General features: G+C 44.3%; 2 protein-coding genes across 2 annotated transcripts; both read right to left on the reverse strand.

The window, feature by feature from the left end:
* Window positions 1-660: 660 nt before the first annotated feature.
* LOC148326497 (segment polarity protein dishevelled homolog DVL-3-like) lies at window positions 661-15,475 on the reverse strand. The gene is made up of 15 exons (XM_088311375.1): window positions 14,919-15,475; window positions 12,647-12,716; window positions 9,781-9,893; window positions 9,487-9,596; window positions 9,190-9,325; window positions 8,863-8,953; window positions 8,686-8,755; window positions 8,215-8,354; window positions 7,062-7,138; window positions 6,909-6,976; window positions 6,383-6,532; window positions 4,002-4,133; window positions 3,739-3,906; window positions 3,390-3,593; window positions 661-1,919 (listed from the first exon to the last, which is right to left on the reverse strand). Exons 1-15 carry the CDS (start codon window positions 15,077-15,079, stop codon window positions 1,561-1,563), a joined length of 2,049 nt encoding a protein of 682 aa, XP_088167501.1. The 5' UTR covers window positions 15,080-15,475; the 3' UTR covers window positions 661-1,560.
* Window positions 15,476-16,111: 636 nt separating this feature from the next.
* copb2 (COPI coat complex subunit beta 2) lies at window positions 16,112-22,445 on the reverse strand. The gene is made up of 22 exons (XM_088310284.1): window positions 22,276-22,445; window positions 21,770-21,907; window positions 21,594-21,680; window positions 21,218-21,344; window positions 20,980-21,128; window positions 20,639-20,785; window positions 20,409-20,508; window positions 20,198-20,340; window positions 19,860-20,059; window positions 19,675-19,785; window positions 19,450-19,538; window positions 19,259-19,365; window positions 18,962-19,105; window positions 18,547-18,677; window positions 18,224-18,431; window positions 18,035-18,145; window positions 17,522-17,736; window positions 17,308-17,446; window positions 17,031-17,168; window positions 16,863-16,940; window positions 16,628-16,768; window positions 16,112-16,536 (listed from the first exon to the last, which is right to left on the reverse strand). The coding sequence occupies exons 1-22, from the start codon at window positions 22,276-22,278 to the stop codon at window positions 16,441-16,443; spliced, it is 2,802 nt and encodes a 933-aa protein (XP_088166410.1). The 5' UTR covers window positions 22,279-22,445; the 3' UTR covers window positions 16,112-16,440.
* Window positions 22,446-22,592: the final 147 nt, after the last annotated feature.

Consider the following 22,592-nt stretch of genomic DNA (forward strand, 5'->3'; position numbering starts at 1 on the left):
CCTTCAAAATATCCGTGATAAATTCCCCACATTTTAGATGTATATTTTGCGCACCTTTACGCAGTTATTGATGGCGCTACACCGGGTCTAGGGGGTGCTCTTGTCCCGTCACAAACGATAGACAAGACGAGATCAAATCGTCAGTGGTAGTTGAGCTCGGTTGTGACGCCAGGAAACATAAAATTAAGCCACAACTCAACAGACCATGTTTAGTGAGTAACAAAGTGCAAACGGGCCTCAGAAATGTATTTCTAAATGTTTTAACATATCAAATTACAGGAGTAGTTTATGGGTATTACGCAAAGGTGGTCAGTCGTCTGTGTTTTAGTCCGTCAGTGAGTAGTCATCAGTATTTCAGGCCGACTATCAAACGGCCCAAGAAGACTTAGCCATATCATGTCACATACATTTTTTTTTTTAATCCAAAAAGCAATGCTTTTGTGCGGTTGGTCTTTGTTTTCTTTTAACCAGCACAATCCATCAATCCCAATAATTCTTAAAGCGATGCATGAGTACTACGAGTTGTACACGGTTCCCTCTGTGGTATGCAACTGTTTGTTTTCAACTATTTATTCAGGTAAAATCTTTATTGATGGTAACTTGCATATTCCTACTTTTTGTTATAAATCTGGTCTGTGCAAACAAAACACAACACAGTCATAAAGTTAAGTCATAAAACTATATTTATAAATAAAAAGGCATTTCCTTGATAAAAGAGTAGTGTGAGACATGGTAAGATTTGTTTTTATCACTATACATTGCAACAAGACAAACTAAAAAAATGTTTGGATTAAGAGTTGGAAGTGTAATCATGTAGTGTAAAAATGATTTGAACTTGAGGCTCATGTTTTGCATCTTAAAATAAAACTGGTTGTGAGTGATCAACTACATACAAGATCAAACATTCTGACAGTAAAAAGGACTGAGATTCTCTTGAATCAAGATTTTTTTTTGTCTCACAAGTCAAGCAAACATTTAAGTCTGAACATGTTAACCAGTTAGTGTTCAAACCGACATTGCCTTTTCGTTAGTGAAGGAGAGGCAAAAGGCTTTTTTTTTTCACCCCTCAGTTCTGACCTGGACTTGGGGGGGGACAAAGAATGTTAAGATAAGGAAGACAGGCAGGAGGGAAGCGCAAAGGGAAACACAAATGAAAAACATCCACGTAGAAAAGCGCTGAGTCATCCTCCCCGTCTGTCTGTTTCCACCATTTGCCTCTCTTTCTCTCTCTTGGTTTTTGTTCTTGCAGCAACCTTTCCCGACTGAGAGGCGGAAACTGACATGCGCGTTGGTGGCAAAATTGAGCAAATTGGAGAGTGGTGGTGTTGGGGGGGGGGTTCTTCACTGAAGAAAGTATGGCCACAACTACTAAGAAGAGAAGCACAAAAGAGGCAAAACTTTTTTTTTTTCTCACAGCACACACAACAGGACTGGTCGCATCCATGCTTTTCGGAATCGGAAGCCTCGGAATGCAGCTGCCGCAACCTTCACCTCTGTCGTCCTCGGACACCAGGTGGCCCCAATCTGCTACACTTTCATTTACTCGCCCGAGAACCCGAGTCACATCACGTCCACAAAGAACTCGCCGGCGTTGCCCACCGACATTCGCAGGGACTGGCGTGACGCCGTGAGCTCGGGAGGGGCCGAGGCCAGCTCCCTACCCGGGGGGGCTCCGGGAGCGGATGTAGGCAGATGAGGCGGCTGCGGGGGCAACCCGGGTGGGCCGTAGATGAGACCCTGCCCGTAAGCTAACGAATGGGAGTTGGCACTGCGGTGGCTCAGCGCGCTCCGAACGCTTCGCTCGCTAGGGGGAGCCGCTGAGCGCTCGCTGGGAGCTCGGTGGCTCCTGATCTCGGGTTCGCTCCCGCTGCCGCCAGATTTACGCCCCTCGTTTTTGCTGCAGTTTGAGCCGCTGCTTTCTGTGGACAGAGGAGAGCACACAGTGACTAGTAGTCGCGTGTAAATCATTGACTCAATCTGAATCGCAAACAAAAGTCAAGCCCACAGATCTGACCTAGTTTTTGCATTTCATGGTTTCGTTCTATGGCTGCACAAAGGCCACTCATTTTTATGATGGCTCTTTAATGACTTTAACAGAAAAAACAACTGCGCGCCACAGAATGCAATCTGTACAATGGATATATTAAGTCTACACACCCTAAAGTCAACTAAAAGAGCCCAAGATAAATCATTTGACATATTTTGCCACATTGTGACCTTTTGCTACAATTGGAAAAAAATCCTTTTGAGATGGAAAGTAAAAATATACAACGCCGTTATTGTGGTTGCACAAGTTTGCACACCCTTTAATTTAAATACCTAGGGTTGTACATGTTCAGAATTAACCAATCACGTGCAAACTTATGTCAACTTTTTGTTTAATAACCTTCACATGCCACACAGCTAGGGGGCAGTGTTACTTGGGGTTGGGTAAAGAGGAAGTGCGTCTGTATGCGGTGGTGTAATGGTGAAGAGTGGCGAATAAAGTGCGGTTACAAGTTGTCAACACTTTGGGAGTTTTCATTCAGGCTAACAAACTGCGAGTCAGCACTCAACGTCCACCATTTAAAGAGCCTCTGATTAACCTCAAATAGAGTGCAGTGGTTCTAGTTGGCTTTTCCTGAACTTTTTTTAATAGTCACATTTTACAGAATAAGCCATGGCCTGCAGCATTGAAGGGATTTCAGGTATGATGCAAAAGAAGGCTCCCAAAAAATTTCCATGGCATTTAATATATCAAGAAGACCGTCATCAACAAGTGGAGAAAATATGGCACAGCAGTGACATCACCAAGAATTCTCAAAAATTGATGAAAGGAAAACTTCAGGGGAGGCAGCCATGTAAAAGAAGCTGCAGAAATTTCTGGCAAGTACTGGATGCTTTACCTGTAGCGACTACATCCCATATGCTTTGGTTGAGGAAGTGTGACGAGACTTAGACATGACCTTATATTATCTTCCAACGAAAAACATTTGAGCTTGCCTTCATTTGGTAAGACACTTGAACTCTCCCAAATGCAAAAGGTGTTACTTGATGTAAAAATGTTGAGAACGAACGGCTGAACTCAGTCATTAAACTTGAAACAGAAGCTCTGGGATAACAGCGGGACAGGATGTGTGATGTGTGGTCAGTAAATACGGCTGTTATTTGAGCAAACCGCTGCGACCACAATGTCTGACTTTCCACTGCCGTACGGTGACGACTTGAAATCCAAGTCGGTGGACGGCGAGGTTTTTGGAGGAAACTGTTTACCTCCGACAGAGGCAGGCGATGTTCTATTAGTTTCTTTTGAGCAGATTCGTGTTACGTCACCAGAGAAGGAACGAAACTCATTCAGAACCCGAGGCCTGCCTGTGCAGCTTAAGCTCCGATTGTGCATCGGCACTCACCGCTGTGCTGGCTTCCGGCACTGCCGGCAGCCGGCCCACCGTGGAAGGGCTGCGGCAGGTCGTAGGGGTGAGGGATGGGGAACTGGTAGGGCAGAGGCATAGGCCAGGGAGCCGCCCCGGGGTGAGGCAGAGGGGGGAGCGTGTCCTGATCTGAGGCGCCCCCACTGGAACCATCGTGGTCATGGAGCGACAGGTGGGTCATATCTGTACGGCAAAAAGGAGGAAACGCATGCTCAGCCGTTGACATACAAGATAAGAATTGGAGTATCTTACTATAATATAGAATAGTAATAGGTGAGCATTTGCAGGACAGAATTTTTTTTTTTTTAAAGACTTGAATTTCACTTACTGCCGCAGAGGTCTCCAAACACATAGTAGCACTGCTCCGAAAAGGTGATTTTATTAACAGTGTGCCGGATGTAACCAGCCTTCAGAAGGTTGCTGGCGTATTTACGTGCTTCTCTGCGATCGGTGAAGCCTTCCACATGATGGAAGAGCCAGTCCACCACATCAGAGCCTAATGCCACAACAGAACAAAAAAAATGTTACAAACGTGTGGCGTGTCTCCTCCCCCAACCCACCAGAAAAATACAATCTTTTTCCAGACATTACCAATAAAGGCGTTTGCGATGGTGATCTTCAGCCACATCCTGTCTCGCACTTCCAGGCCTGATTCTGGACAGGCCATGGCCTTAGCAACTGTTGCCATGTCGCTGTGAATGGAGAGGTGGAAGTCGTCAAATCCTGAGAGGACAAGAAAAAACACGTTTGGGTTAACATGGAGTCCGTTCAGGTAAGATTTGGAAACAGAAGCCCACACATGAAATGACCAACAGAGCGCACACTTAAAAGCGTTTTCACACTGCACTTAGCAGTGCGCCATTTACCAACCCCAATATTGTCTAAGGGCTGCTGTTGCGCAACGACGATGCGTTGTGGCGTGATCGCTGGCAGCACAAAGATGGGAGCCTGCAGTAAAGGGCGTGCATCAAAATAAAAAAAAAAATAGTTTGAGTTGGGGGTCAGGGCACTGTGACGAAACCTCGCCAGCGCTATTAAGAGAAATGTTGCTGCACTGACTTCTGAGGGCCGAGAGTAAGAGATTGTGGCAAGAGTTCTACATGGAAAACAGCATGGAGCAGATGACTGTTGAGTTGCAAACAAACGTGGTGAAGAAGGCACAGCTATGGATGGAGCTCGTCACGACTTTTAATGTGCCAAGTTGGTTGAAATTTGGAACAACTTCTGATTTAAACATTACAAAATGTTTGCACGTGTATCACGTTTCTTCCTCCTCATTATGAGCAAAGCCAGGCCTTCCTGTTGTCAGTAAATTCAAACTAGCGGTAAAATGCACCAGGCTACTTCCAGTTTGGTTGCTTAGCAACCAATCCAAAATGTGGGCAAGCTTGTAGTGTGTTGCCCTGCGACCATCGAGACAATCGCCTCCCAAACCAGAAGACTGCTGGAAAGTGAAGAAGCCGCTCGGCCCACTCCCCCCCCCCCATCATCATGTCAATTTTGTGGAAAAAAAATGTTTTTCCTAGACTATTTGTTTGTTATCATTCGGTCAACTTGAATCCCGCTTTGCTCTGGACTTTGTGGCTTGGACATTTTTGGTGTTGTCCGCACTCAACAGGAAATTCTCTTAAATCTTAAATATTTAGCGGGATGGTTTTTCCAAGCGGATCATTCTTCACACATCTCCTACCGCAGGATAAACTTGCATCATTTGGGTTAGAATGAGGAGAATAATTGGGTTTTGCTGCATTAGAAATCATAATAAATCAAGTGCTTTCCTGTGGAAAAAGTTGTTCAATAACAGCTTGGACATTGTGAACTGAATGTCCTCTAAAGCACAAACACAGACAAAGCGTTTTTGTACAAGATTAGATATTTTTGGGAGTGATTAAGCGCAGTGCGTTTCAGTTTTTTGCCCTCGACGGGCCTTATAAGCTCCCACTTAGGTCGGTAATTCCTTCATTTCCCTAAATTAAAGAGCATAATCTCTCCCCAAAATGCCTGCTGGGAGTTGTGAGTAGCGTGCAACAACGTCCTCGTGGAGGGAATTTTTCGGAGGTCAAAATAGCAAAAATGTGTTTTGCGCTGACCGCATTTGTTTTAAGCTTTTTGTTGTTGAACTGCTTTGCAAATGAAAACATTTATTTTGTGAATTCACAGAATATATCAAATATGTTTCAGGAGTGTGTATTAAACAAAAAACATAGCCTTTAAGTAGTTGTATCTTTTCATAAGATTGCATCATCAAGTCTTTTTTCATGATTTTGGGGGGGGACTTTTTGGCAATCTGAAGAGAGCACTAAAACTCTTGGCCCGACATCTTTCACCTTTTCTTCTTCAAGTGTTTAAAATGGCACAATTACAAATTCAAACTTAAAGATAATACAAAATATTTCCACCCTCAAAACGGATCCAGAACTCACAGCAAAAAAAAACAAAAAACAAAGTAAATAAGAATAAATGCGGTCGCGCAGAAAAGACGATTCATCTCAAAGGATGAAAGATTACAGGGGAGATAAAAGTTGTGAGTTACGGCTGATATTTGACGAGGGTTAGAGAACAGATGGGAAGCGAGCTGTGAAGCTGAACGCCGTCAAATCTGGACGACAGACTCGTTGCTGGAATGCAGTAAGAGGGAGGGGCTCGCCAAGATTTACTAACGCGTCTGAGGGGGAGACTGATAGTGATGTGGCTTCATCAGTCAGGGTGTGGAGGAGCCGAGACATTCAAGGGTGATGATATTCAGATGTTTTCAATTAAAAAAAAAAAGGAAAGAGCGGCAATGAGATCTGTGAAACTAAATGGCAGTCCTCCAAGTGTCTTTGTGAACTTGAAACTTTATGCAGACATATTTTGCCGACTAAGACTTTCAGAAAATGTTTATCCATCCATCCCGCTTCTCCTCACAATTGGGCGTATCATATCGACGGTATCTATCATGGGACGGCCTTGCACGTGGAGAGTGGACTTACGTTCGGTTTCTGGAATGGAGCTGCTGATGGAAGAGCTGGTGGACGTGACGGTGCTCATGGAGGGGCTCATACCGTAGGCGGGATACACCCCAGTCATCGCTGCGGTATGTGACACCCATGCCGCCGGGTCAATGGGTCGAATTGGCTCACCTGGAGGATCGAATAGAAGGTTGGTCCGTTTCAAGACAAAGTAGACGTCTGTGATGTCCACGTTCGAACAACGAGAACGATTCCAAACCACTGTGGCGTGACACATAAACTGTTCTATGAGGGAGCTTTACGAAATTATCCTTTTTCTTTTTTTTTATTTGCTACAAATGTATATTTATTTATCTAGGTCAGCAACACATTAAGACAAAAGAACAATAAAATGCTTTCCATAAGTCATCACTAATTCTTAAAAAACTTTCTGTGACATTTTTTTCATCTGGTGCTGTGGATTTTGTTTTTGTAATGTAAAATATGCGTCTTGGCTCCCAAAAAGTTGTGAAACACTGCCTTCGAAACCAAAAGAAGAAGCACTCACTTCTCGGCAGAGCAAAGCAGCTCCGTGGGTTCGGGTCCCAGCACTTGGCCACAGTTAAAGTTATGGGACTGGCAATAAAAACAGATGCAACATTTGGCCCATTGATTGCGACATTAACGAGGCAATGTGAGAATGCTGCTGAGTTGCTGTTACCCGGGTTTGTGCACGATGTCCCGAAGCACTCGGACCGCATCATCATTGCTCATGTTCTCAAAGTTGATGTCATTCACCTGCACGGAACACAAAAGAGAGAAGACAATGAACAAAAAACGCAGAGACGTTGCTCAACCCTTACTATGAAAACCACAAACAATGCAAAGCAGGTTCACTTTTTTATTTTCTAAAATCTGTTTAACTTGGTCAAATACAATCTTACATATTAACCTTCATACTAGGGGCAAAAATTGGCTGGTGAGGTCAAACGTTAGTTTACTGTATACGTATTCATGGAAAACGCTTTTGGCGATATATCCCCAGTTAGTCAAGATATTGTGGGGTAAAAAAAAATTATAGAATTATAATAGTGGTCCATTGTAGGCGGATTTTCACTGTGTGGGTCCATTGTATGCACGCACGCACAAGTTATGTTATCAGAATATTTAGACATGTCTGCCAGATATTTTGACCAAGGAAAATCCAAGTGGAATTTATTCAAATGACTGACAAAAACCACAAAGCCAGGCATCTAACGCCTTCACAAAGGAAATATTTTCCCATCCAATTGTGACAACACAAACAGGCCCATTGCTACTTTATTTCCTAAAGAGTTGCAAAAGTTTGACAGCCTCAAGAACCACAGAGTCATCAGTGGGACGTTCTACAATTCAAATGACCGTGTGAAGCTCAATTATTTTGCTAGTGCTCATTACAATATATATTTGCAGCCTGACATCAACACCCCCACAACATATTCTTGATATATAGCTAATAAAGCACCATCTTGTAAGCACTTTAAAAAAATGGCCATCGTGAGAAAAAAATGAAAGTGGAAAGCTAACACTTGACCGAGTCTCATGCCACAGAACGTGACATCATCACTGGCACGGATTGAAAATGTAAGAATAAATAATGCACATGAGGAAAAAGCCCCAATCTTCAACCAAGCGTAGAAGAACCATGACAGAACTTTTGTTTAGAAGCTGACTGCTCTCACACCACTTCACCTTAGTTGCTGGCGTGGAACACAAACCAGAGAGACGTCAGGCTCTCTTGCGCATTCCTCTTCTCCCGGGTAACGCGCCGACGCATTTTTACATTCTCTGGGTGCATTTTGCACGCGCCGCATGCAACAAACACAGCCACGCACCTGCAACAGCATGTCTCCGGGCTCGATGCGTCCGTCGGCAGCCACAGCTCCGCCCTTCATGATGGAGCCGATGTAGATTCCTCCATCTCCTCTCTCGTTACTCTGGCCCACAATACTGATGCCCAAAAAGTTGTACTTTTCTGAAAATATTACAGCATATTTTAAGTGATGAGAACTGCATGCATACAAGACTAAGATACAGTGAACTCCCGTTGATACAAGGGATACAGGAAAAAAAAAAGGAAGACCATAAACAAGCATTGTTCACAGGCATCTATGAAGTCAAAATTGAGCCACTTTTATTTGAATAACTTGGTCAGGGTTAGGTTATTTTATCAATCGTTTAGAATATAAAAAATAATAATTGGGAATAGTAACTATTCAAATTATTTAGACTTTTATTTAAACAAAAAAATAAATAAAAAATGTGTATAAACAGTGTGTGTGTGTGTGTAAAAACCGTCAACTCACCCATGTTGAGAGTAACGGTAATAATGTTGAGCGACATGGTGGAGTCGGTTATGCTGCTGAACGATGATGACTGGACACAAGAAAAAAGACAAAAAGATTTAGATGATGAGGCCAACCCAAACTGTCAAATTGCTGAAACTTGATAAGAAATGATGCGGTTGATTAGTGTGGTCTCACCCTGTCCAGATTCGAGGCTTTGGGTTTCCGTCGGCGGCGTCGGTGTCGTCTCATTAAACGAGAGGAACTCTGTTCGGTGGAGCTACTAAACCTGGGAAACAGAAGAGTCAGATCTGCGTGTGAAAATGCTGCTCCACACAAGCCCCTTCATAAATAATTCTAGCAAACTGATAAAAATTCAAAGATGGTGACTTTGAGCATGTAATGGAAACCTTAAAATTCAGGGGGTGCTCACTAAAAAGCCGTTGGACAAGTCGAGCATGCAGATTATTTCAAAATTCCAAAACATTTTGTTAATACTCCGAAAGGAAACGTGAGGCACGTAACCTGCTGGTCGCGTCGTCATCCTCCGAATCAAAGCAGGAAGTGGACTCCAGCTCGCTGCTCATGAAAGAGGAGCAGCTGTCGTACTCGGCCCCTCCTCGCCCCGCCGGCCGTGACGAGAACCCGTTTTGCCTAACACCTGTGGAAGAAACAAATGGTCGGGAGTCAAGTGGGAGGATGTGCTGCTTTGTTGAGACAAGTTCATGACAGCAAAGCGTACACGTGAAGCTAACGAGCTAACGCTAAGGCAACAAATTAAAAAGACATTTTTATTCAAATCTCCACTTTTAGCTTCCTGACCGTGCTCGGCGTGCTTCCGTCTCGGCTTGTCCCGCTCTCTTCTTTGCGACACTATCGAGCCCGTCTCCGCGTCGTTGTCCAAACTGTCTCGACCGCTTGCTGCTTTCCCACTAGCGTGCAGAGAAAGCACAATTTATAAAGCAGATAGACTTGCATTGCATTATTGCATTATTCAGTTTTCTCTGAAAGCCCGAGGGTCTCCTTCACAACATTCGCACAAACATTTGTCATCTGGCGATCACATACACACCAAACGTATGTCCCTCTTCAACAAAACGACAAACGTGCACTGACTGGTAAGAAGGTGGCCGAGAGTCTCCGATGCCTCCTGTCCTCTCCAAAGGGGGCGCCGCCTCCAAGTCCGCCACTGAACCGGCATCTGTGTGGGCGCCGTCTCCCGAAACCAGCTACGAGCAAGCAGAGAGGTGCGGCCGTTAGAGCAATACCACAAACGGGAGGCAATATGGATACATATTTAATCCTAATCATTTTGGCACCACAACCACCAAATTGAGTAAAAGGAACAATTTGCCCAAGGCGCCATTCTCCCATCATGAGGAATTTTGCTTTAACGTCAACGTGATAAACGACTCGCTTCAGTCATTCAACATCAGAGATAAAAATGTGAAAAGGCTGGGCAGACAAAAATAGAACGTCAACTCATTGGAAGTCGCTACCATGAGCTCATACACGGACGGCATCCTTTGTGCAAGTTGGTTGTTGACAGAGAGACATGTTCATTTGCTTCATTTGGGAGCTCAGTTGATGTGCGCAAAGATTGCCTATTAAAACTCATTTGCTGGTCAGTGAAACGTAACAGGCCAGAGGCTGTTGGCCCGCTGCTGAGCTGCGGCGGCGATCGCAGGCCAAGCCCTCGTTGGACCCGAGAGGGCCATCAATCAACTCGTTGAAACAACACATTGGACAGTGGAGACAAACAAGCTGACACATTGGAACACAAATAACATTTTGTGGTCCGGGGAACTTTGAAACAAGACCAACATAATAATGTGCACGCAAGGTCCCAAGTAAAACAACAAAAGTCACTAAAACACGGACAGGATTTGCAATCGCAACCTGAGGAGCGACAATAACAAGATGAACTGAAACCTGCTCGTAAAACGCGGTCCGCCTCCATTTCGTAAAGAATTTGGTCCCGTGATTTCACTTGCTGCTAATCCAATTTCAAAGTCAAGAAGGGAGGAAGTGAGGCCATTTCCTGGTAAACGGATGTCTCTTTTGTCACGGAGACAGGAGAGCGGTGGCTCAGGACTTGGCAGAGACTCACTACATGCAAGTGGCGTCTCGAAAGCGCCGCGTGCATTGCCTCACACCGGGTGACGGGGCCCAAACGGCACTCAAGTGGACCGCTGCGAAAAAATGATGGCTGCCAACTAAGCGACTGAACACTTCAGACGCACGAATGCGCTGCAGTAGAAAAAACGGAAACTCTGTTATTGCGTTTTGAGGGAGCACATGCAGCAAACTCGTCGGAATTATTTTTCAGTGAGCCGAAAAATAATGATTTGTTACATGTGGGACATTACTGAAATCCCCAAAATATTCCGAGCCTGCGGTCAGCCACTCAGGAAAACGAGTCGCAGAACACTGACCACCGCCCGACGTGAGTTCAGCTGCATCGCTCGTAGGATTTGCTCAATGTTTCTTGAAAAACGCCCCAAAATTGCAAAGAAATGAAAATAAAAATGACTGAAGCCCATGGAAACAAAAGACATCAGGCACAGCAGCCATCTTGCATGTGTACTGCCGCTGGCTTCATTATGTGCTAATGAGATTACCAGAAAGATGCACGGCGCCCTGGAGACGGAATAGGTTTGGGGGCCAACAAATGGAAGTCATTTGGCCCTTTTCTCGTACAAACTCCAGACACCCTCCAGAGTCAAACGTGAATGTTGTTGTTGCACTCCTTTGTTTAGCTTACCTGGCTCGGAGGCCAAACGTGGAGAAAAAAAAAAAGAAAAGTCTCATAAACTCTTCATTTGTATGAACAATCAGCGAGGATGGAACGACAAAGAAAAGGCTCTTGGACGTGGACAATGAATCCTGGCAACAAGAAGTGGGTGGATGCAGAGTTCAAAAGTTTGAACAGTTAAGATAGAAACTTGCTGAGGAACAGATGACAAAGATGGGACACACACACACACACACACACACACACACACACACACACACACACGCACACGTGCATGGACAGACGCAGACACACATTTGTGCCTGAGCAACCAGAACCTGGAATGTCAGAGAGCAACCAAACGACTGAAACTCTTTTCACTACGGAGGAGGTTAAGTTTTATCTGTGTTTGGATGTACAGTCAAAGCTCTCGTGTTGAATGCCACCGCAGTTTGGAATTCAAATAAAAATCATCGGGAAAAATAACACTCTTAAATTGATCCAAATTATGCGGGATGTGATGCAAGACGGTCTTTCATATTATTTCAGGATTCATTTGCCTTTTTGGGGGGTAATTTTGCCTATAAGACCCAAAACAGTTATCAATATTTGTTTTTATTATCTATTGTAATAATTATGTATTTATTTCTTCTTTGTTAAAAACACATAAATGGGAAGAGGACCTGGAAAAAAATAATCACATATCAAATATCCTCTTGACTCTTGAGCTTCTCCTGGATGAGCGAGCTTCTTCAACTATCTCTAAGCGAGAGCACGGACATTCTGTGCCGGAAGCTCATTTCGGCCACTTGTTCTTTCGGTCGCAAATCACAGCTCGTGACTCGATCGATCGGCTCGGCTCTTTCAACACCATGACATACCGTTTCTTGTCCTTCGCTTCCCCTCCGCATTTTTTTTTTTTGCTCTTTCCCGCTCCATTCACAAATGCAAATAATTGCACGAGTACACCCTACCATCATCCTGCATTCATATTTGGCCTCGGGGGAGGTCTGCGCTCTACTGAGCTTTTGAATCGACTCGTCTCTCCAGCGTGAAACTTTTTCATGGTGAATGTGCATGATTTACGTCCTCACAATAAAAGTTGGAAAGCCTTTTCTATTAGAAGCGCACTCAGCGCCACGACTGACACTGAACCAAACTAATGCGGTAATTGGGGAAAAGAAAAAAAAAAGAAAGAAAACTGAGCAAAAATGATGACGATGATCCAACAGACGCATTTGAACTTACCCATGACACCACTCGTCCGTTAAAGCAGGGCAGTTTTGCGTTGTCGTCGGATATCTCCTCTTTTACCACCCTGCAAAGCGGACAAAGCGGTGTTTCGGTCAACTCGCGCAGAGACAAAAGCACTCGCGGGCAATAAAACCTGAAGCTGGTTTAGAGGCAATGGAGACGTGCAACTCAAGGAACAACCTGATTAAATATTGCATCACTACATCACTTCTTCTTGAACTTTCTACACCACGTACCAAATATAAAAATACTTTGAAAATTGTTTCTATAGAAATTAAAACACAACACCTCACATACACGAATAAATGAAATAAATACTGCACCCAACTTAATTCAAAACTTGACCTAAAAATGTTTTAAAACCAAACAGTCCTTAAAGATGAAATGTATTGAAATTAAAAGTTAAATACAACTGAACTTTATTCAGCCATTGATTGTTACGTACGTACTTTTATTAGAAATTGTTAGAATCACTGCAGCGTACTCACGACCAGCTTGAGTTAAATGATGGCGCGCGCCTGTTGACAATACTGGTGGCGTTTTATTTTAACTGTGGGTTTGCCAACACTTTAATCCCGACTTTCATTCAGCTGCTTGATATGCAAACATCTGCATTGGATTAAGTGCTCATCCACAATAAATAAATACAGAAATGGCATGAAATAATCTTCTGGCTCAGACAACAGGATCGGCCAGAACTGCTATCAAAAATGTCCGTCCGGACGTCTTGCGAGTTCTTACAGTGGTACTGTTTTGATTTGCAGGTGTGTTTACAGAGCATCCCTTTACCTTTCCCAACATGAATAGCACGCCTTTGCCGATGGGGCCAAGTTGCTGCCCCACCCTTATTTGAATTTGAGCGAAAACAACTCGAGAAACCTGGCTCAAGTGCTTAAAATAAATCAGGTCCCACTTTACTATTCGGACGCCACAGTCTGGGGGAACGCTAACATGTACACTTTTTCCAGTTTGAACACAAAGGGACATGGCTATAAATCTGCCAGAGTGATGAACGGTACATTCCTAAGTCCAACTCTGCATTCCTCTGACTAAAGGACAACAACAGCAGGAGCTTGGTGGACGAACGAGCTCAAACTGCAAGTTACCCATCGGACATTAGCCTGTGTCCCTCGGTGACTGACAAAGATGACGCTTGTAACTAGTTATTTCGGGAAACAAAATTACCACGGTTGTGGCAGGGTGTTTACTTTCTGGACATGGTTTTGTCACCTCTGATTGCTAGAATCCCCCCCCGCTCATTAACAAGGTTTACAAAAGCCTGAAAACAATCCTGATTATTTGAATGAGGTGTGTTGCAGTAGGGATGCATCGAAAACAGGCCGGAGAGGAGATCTTGAGGAGCGGACTAGGGCACGCCTGGTCAAGATGAACTTGCCAGTTGACAACTAGTACATCAGTCGTTCTACTAGTATGAAGAAATGTCAGACAGTAGTGGGGAAAACGTCCCTTGTAGCATAGTTCTACTAGTGCACTTTTCTAGTTGCTACTAATGGGCAGACATGTCATGCAGTAGTGGAGAAAATCTCAGGACTATGACATAAGCATTCTAGTAGTGCGTATAAAAGTCATTTAGTAGTCAAAGGCAGCAACTGCTGGGGGGAAACGTCAATATATTTTCGTACAAGTACGTAGAAATGTCAAATACAGAAGTGGAAGGAGAAAGCAGTTGCGGAGGAAAAAAAAGCTCCCCAATACTTCATTGCCGTTTTTCTAGTCCGCGGGATGGTATCACTAATGAGGACATAGTACACGGACAATTAATCGCACAAGTAGGAATATCGCATATCGCACGTCCAAAGGGCCTGCAGCACAAACTACCTCTGACGTTAGCCTGCTAGCACGAGCTAGCCATACATATCCCCCCCAACTGCTGACATCGATGACGCACCTAACTGCTTATTTTTCAGCGATTGTCAACCCGCTCCATGACAAAAGCCTTTGAAATGTTATCGGGAACTTTCGCCGGGGGGCATCGGAGATGCCAAAAGCCAAATTAGGTCGGCGTTACGACAAGCTAAAAGCCGCATCGGCTAGCCTAGCGAGCAATGTAAACAAACGGTATGGACGCTAAATGGATGTGCTAGCAGCTAACAAAGGAAAGCTAAAGCGAGTAGCCGACAGCCAGGTGAAGTGATGACAAGCCAGCTGGCTGCTCCGTTGGCAAGTCCGCAGCACGAACGTTGTGAAAGCAACAAGAATGACAGCCTAAAAACGACGTGAGAAAGCAGGTATAGAAAACAGTTACCCGAAGTCATCGTCCATAGATTTGAAGAAGAACTTGTAATTGGGTTTTTTAAGGACATTTTTGAAGTCTGCCAAAGTGACTTTGTCCGCCGGCACAGACAGTTTGACCAGATAGGGTGTCTCCTGGTCGTCGAGGTGGTAGATAATTTTGGTCTCCCCCATCTCGGAGTGCGGCTGAGGCGAAGAAGCAGGCACGGCGCATTAAGCCGAGGGCCCCGGCAGGCTCCCTCTCGGGCCCCGACTCCCCGTGGCGCTAGCGGCGGTTATGCGGCGGTCCCTCCCCGGCTCTTCCTGGCCGTCCGATTCGGTTGGCTTTTTCTACGCCAGCTCAATCCCCCCCCAAAAGGTCCTTATTCCTCCGCGGGTAGTCCGTACATTTTACGCAGGTCTCGTGGGTTTAACTGGCGGCAGGTTTTGAAAGACTTAAAATCAGAAAGGAGGGTGACTTTAAAAGAAAAAAAAGAAAAGAAAAAAAATCTTAATCGTCTACTCTCCCTTGCTGCCAAGCTCGGCACTCTCGGCAGTTTGGTTGCACAAGAAAACTGCACCAAATCAAACGAGGTTATCTGGAAGGGATGCCACCTAGGGGAGGGGAGGAGAACTGCATTAAGTCGTTGAGGTAAATGTCCTGGCGTTTTAGCATTTCTGTTGTCAGACCAGCAAACCTTAACACCATTTAATATTTTAAAACCACCGAGAAACAATTTATCTATTTGAAAAAATAATTTAAGCATCCTTTGAAACATAACTCAAACACAACAAACACAGTTGATCTCTAAATAATCCAAAATGACAGACTGTCACTTTTGCGATACTACTTTTCATATTTCAGGATTGTATTTATATCTTTTGGACTGTAATAATTTTATTAATTCATGTTTTTGGTCTCTCTCGCATACAGTTGGCTGAGGGGGCTCAAGTGGGTCAAATATTTCACATTGCAAGATTAAAACTCATTTAAAAGTTGACATTCAACAGTAGAACAGCAGCACAGGAAATGACTTGACATGCAATGTCAGGGTAGATTTATTTAAGAGGACACAGGAACCAATAATGAATGCTACTGCTCAAGTTAGGATTCCTCTTTGTTGTGGCCATCCACGTCCCTTATAAGGCATTTCCACCCCAATATTTTTTCAATAAAACTCACCCAACAAATGCATCTGACGACTATATGGAACTGATTCAAAAGTGAATATTTACAGCAACCGCAATTTATTGGACTGAATGCACAATGATTTTCCATGACAGACAAGGCAAAAAAACAAATATTTAGGTCAATGTAATAAAGGGAAATAATCTCCAACAGTTGATACATGGTGTACAAAATGGAGTCTGAAATACCGGTAGACACGATATCTACTATTCCTCTGAGGATAAAACATGACTGAGATCACGGTCATCTATTTCAATCTGTAGGTGGAGGATACAACATTTTTAAGTACAAAAAGGGAGCAGGGGTGTTTGGTCTCTGTTTTTAAATAAGCTCCGAGGTGGTCGACAGTAGAATTGGTAGAAGATCTCTAGTCCTCTAGAAAGTCGTCATCCAGGTTAACGTCACTGGTGTCGATGTCATCTACCTCCAAATTATCGAGGTCTAATTCCAGCTCTTCCAGAACCTGCAAACATGGACAACTTTTTTTTTTTAACAGCTCCTCATTGAGAAAACCAAATAAAATAAATCAAGCGCACGAGAATGACAAATGTTACCTTATCTTTTTCCAACTGGGAGAACTCAGGAATTTCCTGCTGCGTCTGCACAGGGACAGTTTCAGGCTCTGAATGCGTGACTGCAGACTCCACGGCAGCTACAGGGACTGATACTAAAGGAGACTCTTCATATTCCTCTGTCTGAAATTATATTTAATAACCCAGTTTATTAAAAAAAAAAAAAAGCAATTCAAACACAATCGTGTCCCTCAGTGGTTGGATAACGCCTACAAACCTTAGTCGCGGAAAGCTGGAACACCGCTTTGGGCTGGTGACCTTGAGCCTCCTCTAGAATATTCCTGTCTTCGTTTAGCTGAAGGCAAAAACACGAGTTGGTTAAAAGACACTAACAAGTTTCAAATGAGTCACATGGAGCTGTCCTTTTATGTTGTTATCGACTCACAGTGACCAGTGGGTAGTCTGTGGCAGGCCTGGTGGCGCCTGAGCAATTTTCTCGGAGGTAATCCTCAGCTGCAAATGCTTCTTTCAGACCGGGAAACAGGTTTTCATATTCTGTAGGATCTGCTAAGGATTCAGCAGCCTACACCGCAAAGATGTTAAAACATTTTTTTTTTACCAGATATGAGACAACATCAGAGGTCACAACTGCATTAAAATTAAACGTGGTCTAATTTGCATACCCATGATGTTTCAACTTAACAGAAAGTCACCATTCTCACCTTCTGGTTAACCTTGGCCAAGTTTTCCCTCCACAGTTTGACCACACGAGATACCTGGCTGGGCAGGTAGGTGCGAGCCAGGAAAGCCGCTTCAGGTAGGCGGTTGGTTCTGATCAAAAGCTCCAAACACTGATCCAGTCTGTGAGAAAATGAGGACAGAACGACTTTTACACTTGTGATTTTGCCCACGACATGAGTCGCATGTCGTACTTACTTCCCCTGCAGGAAGTAGGTCATGAAGGCCACGTTGTTCTTGCCGTCCCGTTCTGCACCCTCGGCCAGCTTGCCCACCATTGGGGCGTTACCCGAAGCGGTGGCGAGCAGGAGTAGGCCGCCGTAATCCTGTGCATGATGCAGACACTCCTGGGCCAGGCCAAATTGACACTTGCTGATAGCCAGCTCTGCCAACTGCTTCCACTTCTGCTCCGACTAGGAGGGGGGGGGGGAAATGTGTGGAGGTCAATCTAGAATGTTTGCTCACAATCGGCGCCAGGTATCAAACATTCAAACTAGGGCGCTAGGATTTAGGGGAGCGTGGCAGCATTTGCCTCCAGGAAAAACGTACATTTTTATTTGGGAAATTTAGAAAAAACAAAATAAAAGATTTTAATCAGAATCAGATTCTGAGAAATGCCTTTATTGTCATTGCACAGTGTGCAGCGAGATTAGAGAGCTCCCCTCTCCAGTGCAATACAACAATAATTTAATGGTAAAACACTCAAGTTACCTCAGCCTCGACTGCCAGCTGGTAGGCAATCTTCAACTCTCCCAGCTGCAAGGCCAGCTCGAATCTGTGCTCTGGGTCTGTGGACACAGCTAACGCCTGCTGCTTGAAACCCTGGGAAGCCAAACAGAAAAAAAATTAACGTGGTAATCATTTATCAGCGGTGAAACCACCGACCGGTGGAGTCCTGACCTGTTTTTCCAGGAAGTGGGCCACTCTGGTCCGTTGCTCTTTCGGGATTGTGGGAAGCACCTTGTCGGCCATCCCAAAGTCCCTCCTCATGACAGCAGTTTGATACTCCAGAACTGAGACCAAGAGGGAGTAGCTGACAATGTTGAGCTCCTTGTCTCCCAAGTACAGTCGGTCATCTTTGGGGATGTAACCCAGCAAATACATGGTTCTGCAAAGAGAGGGTGCATCTCAGATAATGTTCGAAGATCCTATTACTTTGTCGTGAAAAGAACTTTTAAAAGTTGCTTGAGATGATGAAATGCGTGGAGAAATAAATCTCAGACCTGTCCAGGTGAGCAATGGTGACGATCTCCCCTCCCACAAAGTAATTGAGTCGGTTCACAGAGCTGGTGTAGATGAAGCAGTCGCCAACCCAGAGTCCCGTCTTCACGATCTCCTGGATCTCTCCCTGGACCTGAACCAAGAGAAAATGGAGGGACTTCACAAATGGAACGAATGATGGAAACCCCGAACACTTTAGGACTGATGGCGTCAGCTTTTGGCATGTTTAATAATATGCATCAACGTGTATAAGTGATCAAATGTGTTTTTTTAGCAAGTGGGAGAGGAAGGACGTCAACATATATTTAATATGTTCGCTCTTTATTTCTAATTTTAACGTATTCCTGGTGTGTCTTGTGACTTTTGAGAAAAAAATAAATCCTAAACAATTTGACAAAAAAGGGAAGGCCGACAAACCTCAAACGCATCCTCAATTCCATCCTCTGTCACGCCTTCGTTGTTCTCTTGCGAGGCAGCTACTTTATCGGCCATGTAACGAAGGATGAAGAAAGACTCTTCTGTGGCGATGCAGACCAACTCGCCAGAGTCAGACCAGAAGATCTGCACACAGGAAAAATAATGTATGAAGTGATGCCAAGGGAAGACTTGGACTAAAAGGGACTGCTTGTGTTGCTAGGAAAGCAGACAATTTAGTAACCAAGCAGCAACACTCACAAATCAAAACATGAACTGACCTATGCCAAGTGGACTTACATGTTTGGGTTGGATCTCAATGCGGCGGATCAGCTCGGTGTTCTCCCAATCGTAAAACGCCAGACCGTTCACTGACCTCACCCCGAGCAAGAAACCCCCGTAGATGCCTGGAGGTTCAAACATAAGAATATCTTTTTTTTTTTGCCACTAATTCTATTTCAATAATTTATTGAAGCTCAACTTGTCATTACCTTCAGCTCCAAAGTCGGGCTTAAAGGATTTCTTTTCTTTGAAGTTCTTGAATATTTTGACCACACTGTTGCTTTCTCTAATGGCATATCTGTTAAAATCGCAAGAGGCAGATTTAAAAAAAAAAATAAATAAATAAAATAAAAAATAAGATGTTGAATAAAATATTTAGTCGTGGCGCATTGAGCAGCAAAGAATCCCAGACAGTCTTGTACGTGAACGCTTACTCCGATGAGTCGTGTGCCCAAGCGAACTCCTGCGCGGAGCCGAAGCTCTTGTTCCTCAGAGCCATGGCGGTGTAGATGATGTATTCGCCATCGCCACACACCACAACAAACCTTCGAACGAGAGCTCAAAATGAGAGCAGGTCACGCAACGCGAGGCTGATATTGCTTGTGCGTCTGTCGCGTACCGCCCGTTGGGGTTATGCTGTATGGTTTGAGGGTAGATTTCGCAGCTGCCCATGTCCTTCACGGCCAGTGGGAGCCTCTCTCCATCTTTGATCTCAGCGTCACCCATTGCCTTCAAATTGGCCTGCTGAATTTCACTGTGCTTGGCCCAAATAATTTTCCCACTGGTGTCCATCGACATGGCCGGCTCCTCACGCCCCACCTGTGGAGAAATGCAACAGACAACGGGTGGGATTAAAAGTAAATAACATCATTTCTACATGTGGGGACAGAAACACAAAACCATTTACAATGAAGAACTGATTCTGCTAACTATTACACATTAACGTCTTGTACTCACTTTGATAATGATACTTCCTTCATCATAACCCAGCGCGACATTGTTGGAGCCTCTGAGACCGCACACGCACCACACCCGCTCCATGCCATAGTTGAGGGTGCTCTCCAGGCGGTACGTGCTCGAGTGCCAAATACGGACCGTACCTTCAGCGAGAGGAACTAAAGTTATACACGGCAAGGATGAGTAAAGCGGAGCGGGAAATCTAACACACCATCTTCTGACCCGGTGATTATAATTGGCAGCTCTGGGTGGAAGCTCACACAGGAGACATTTTGGGCATGGCCCTCCAACGTTTGAACACAGGTCTTGTTCTGGAATAGAGGTGGCCGAGCACATATTATGCAAGAAGTTGTAACAGAGTAAGGAGTAGAAATGAAGTGAATTCTCTTCTAAGTCCCTGGTAAATAGGACAAAAAAATCTAGCGCAGCAAGATGTGTCACCTGGTAGTCCCAGATTTTGACCTGCCGGTCATCAGCGCCTGATATCAGGTAGGGCTTGTCTCCTCCACTGTAATAGTCGATGCAATTGACACCTTTCTCGTGACCTTCCAAAGTGAAGTTGGGAGATGACGAGCCCAGCTGCCAAACCTGAATCAACACAAGGACACGACTAAATGAGCTTTAACACGCTCGGTAGCCCTTTAATATGTATATTTTTTTTAATGGAACATGGCATATTTCTCCATGTTTTTAAGACAGCTACTATATTCCATCGCTTGATGAGATCATAAACGTGTACCTAATATTGATGCTGGTGAGCATTAAAAACAAGTTGTTCTTACCTTAATGGTCCTATCAAGGGAGGCACTGGCAAACTGATTATTGTCCTTCGGGTTGATGACAATCTGCATCACGTAGTGCGTGTGGCCCTCAAACACCTGGCTGCAGGACCACTTCTTGTCCCAGTCCCACAGCTTGATCAACATATCATCTACACAGAGATGGGAACGGTGTTAAAGTGCACTGCTGGACACAAACATTTGTAGGATTAGTGGTGTGAATTAAGACGAATGAGCCTACCGCTACTGGTGAGGATGTAAGGCTGCGTTGGGTGGACAGCGATGCAACGGATGTAGTCAGAGTGGGCTTCAAACATGTGAACACGCTCCAAGGTGTTGTAGTTGAACACACGGATCTGCATGTCATCCTACCAAGGGGAAAAAAATTCAACAGAATCTGACTGTTAATCATCAGAAAATAAAATTTGGTATCAGTCCATATCCAAAAATCAAACGATAATTTCACCTAGTTGGCAAGAGAAAACTGAAAAATAGAACTTTATTAATTGAACCAAGCTGGACATTGGCTTGTTTGCTTTTGTTTCTGTCACTTTTTGGGTGACTGTGATGTCTACCAAGGTGCAGGAGAGCATTATGCATTACAGTAGGTTACTCACTGCTCCTGTGATGACCCAGTTCTTCCTGGCCACAAATTTGGATGCTCTGACAGGGAGGTCACACACCTCAAAAGTCTTCACCAGCGTCTGACAAAAACAAGACAAATGTGACATTTTCAGTTTGATATATTGTGTTAAGATAGCATCTCCCAAGTCTATGTTCCTGCGTGTTTTACCTGTGTTTCGTGGTTCCACACACAGACGCTGCCGTTGTACAGACTGGCCAGCATCCATGGCTCGGTTGGATGAAGGTCCACACTCTTCACACGGTCAGACCTGGCTGTCAACCTCCGCTTAATGTCAAGCCTCAGCGGCTGAAAATTCGGGGACACAAATGTCGTTTCTGTACAAACACTTGAACGTAATCACTACATTATAAAGCATTTGGACGTAGGTGTGCAATCCATGACAGTCATGCCAGAGATCCATTTAACACGCCGATACGCTAATTAAGTTGTTTATATCCACTGGCCTTAACCTTCAAATTAAGTCATTCGACAACTTTAAAAGATCAAACTGCCAAGGTTTGACATCTGACGATCTTCTGTACACTAGCTAACTAGCTAGCTGCTAACGAGAATGCATTGTTGGGTATTTTCGCGAGCACTAGACAAACAAATAGGCAGAGCAAAATGATTAGTGATGAAATGAAATAACATGCTCCATCTTAAGGCTTCCTCACCATTTTAATCACTGTTTCGTCGACACAAGATCAGATAGTGGTTTTACGCGATCCAAATGTTACGATTCCAGTGAACAGTAATGCACACTGACGTGGAACTTCCGGAAAGACAATTCTCGCGAGATTTGGGAGTGAGACCGGTTGATGTGACGTGGCAGATAGCGGTGGAGACAAATACAGTCGATGGTATGTATACATATTTTTTTTGTGATTGGTTTAAAATCACTCTGTGGCAATAAACCACAGAATTGTTTTCATTTGTTAATATGGATTTACAAACCATTAATAATTGTCACCTCAAAAGGTAAACATTCCCT

This window comes from Idiotropiscis lumnitzeri, chromosome 12 (assembly GCF_059441095.1).
Source record: "Idiotropiscis lumnitzeri isolate Australia: NSW breed Sydney's pygmy pipehorse chromosome 12, RoL_Ilum_1.0, whole genome shotgun sequence".
NCBI lineage: Eukaryota > Metazoa > Chordata > Actinopteri > Syngnathiformes > Syngnathidae > Idiotropiscis > Idiotropiscis lumnitzeri.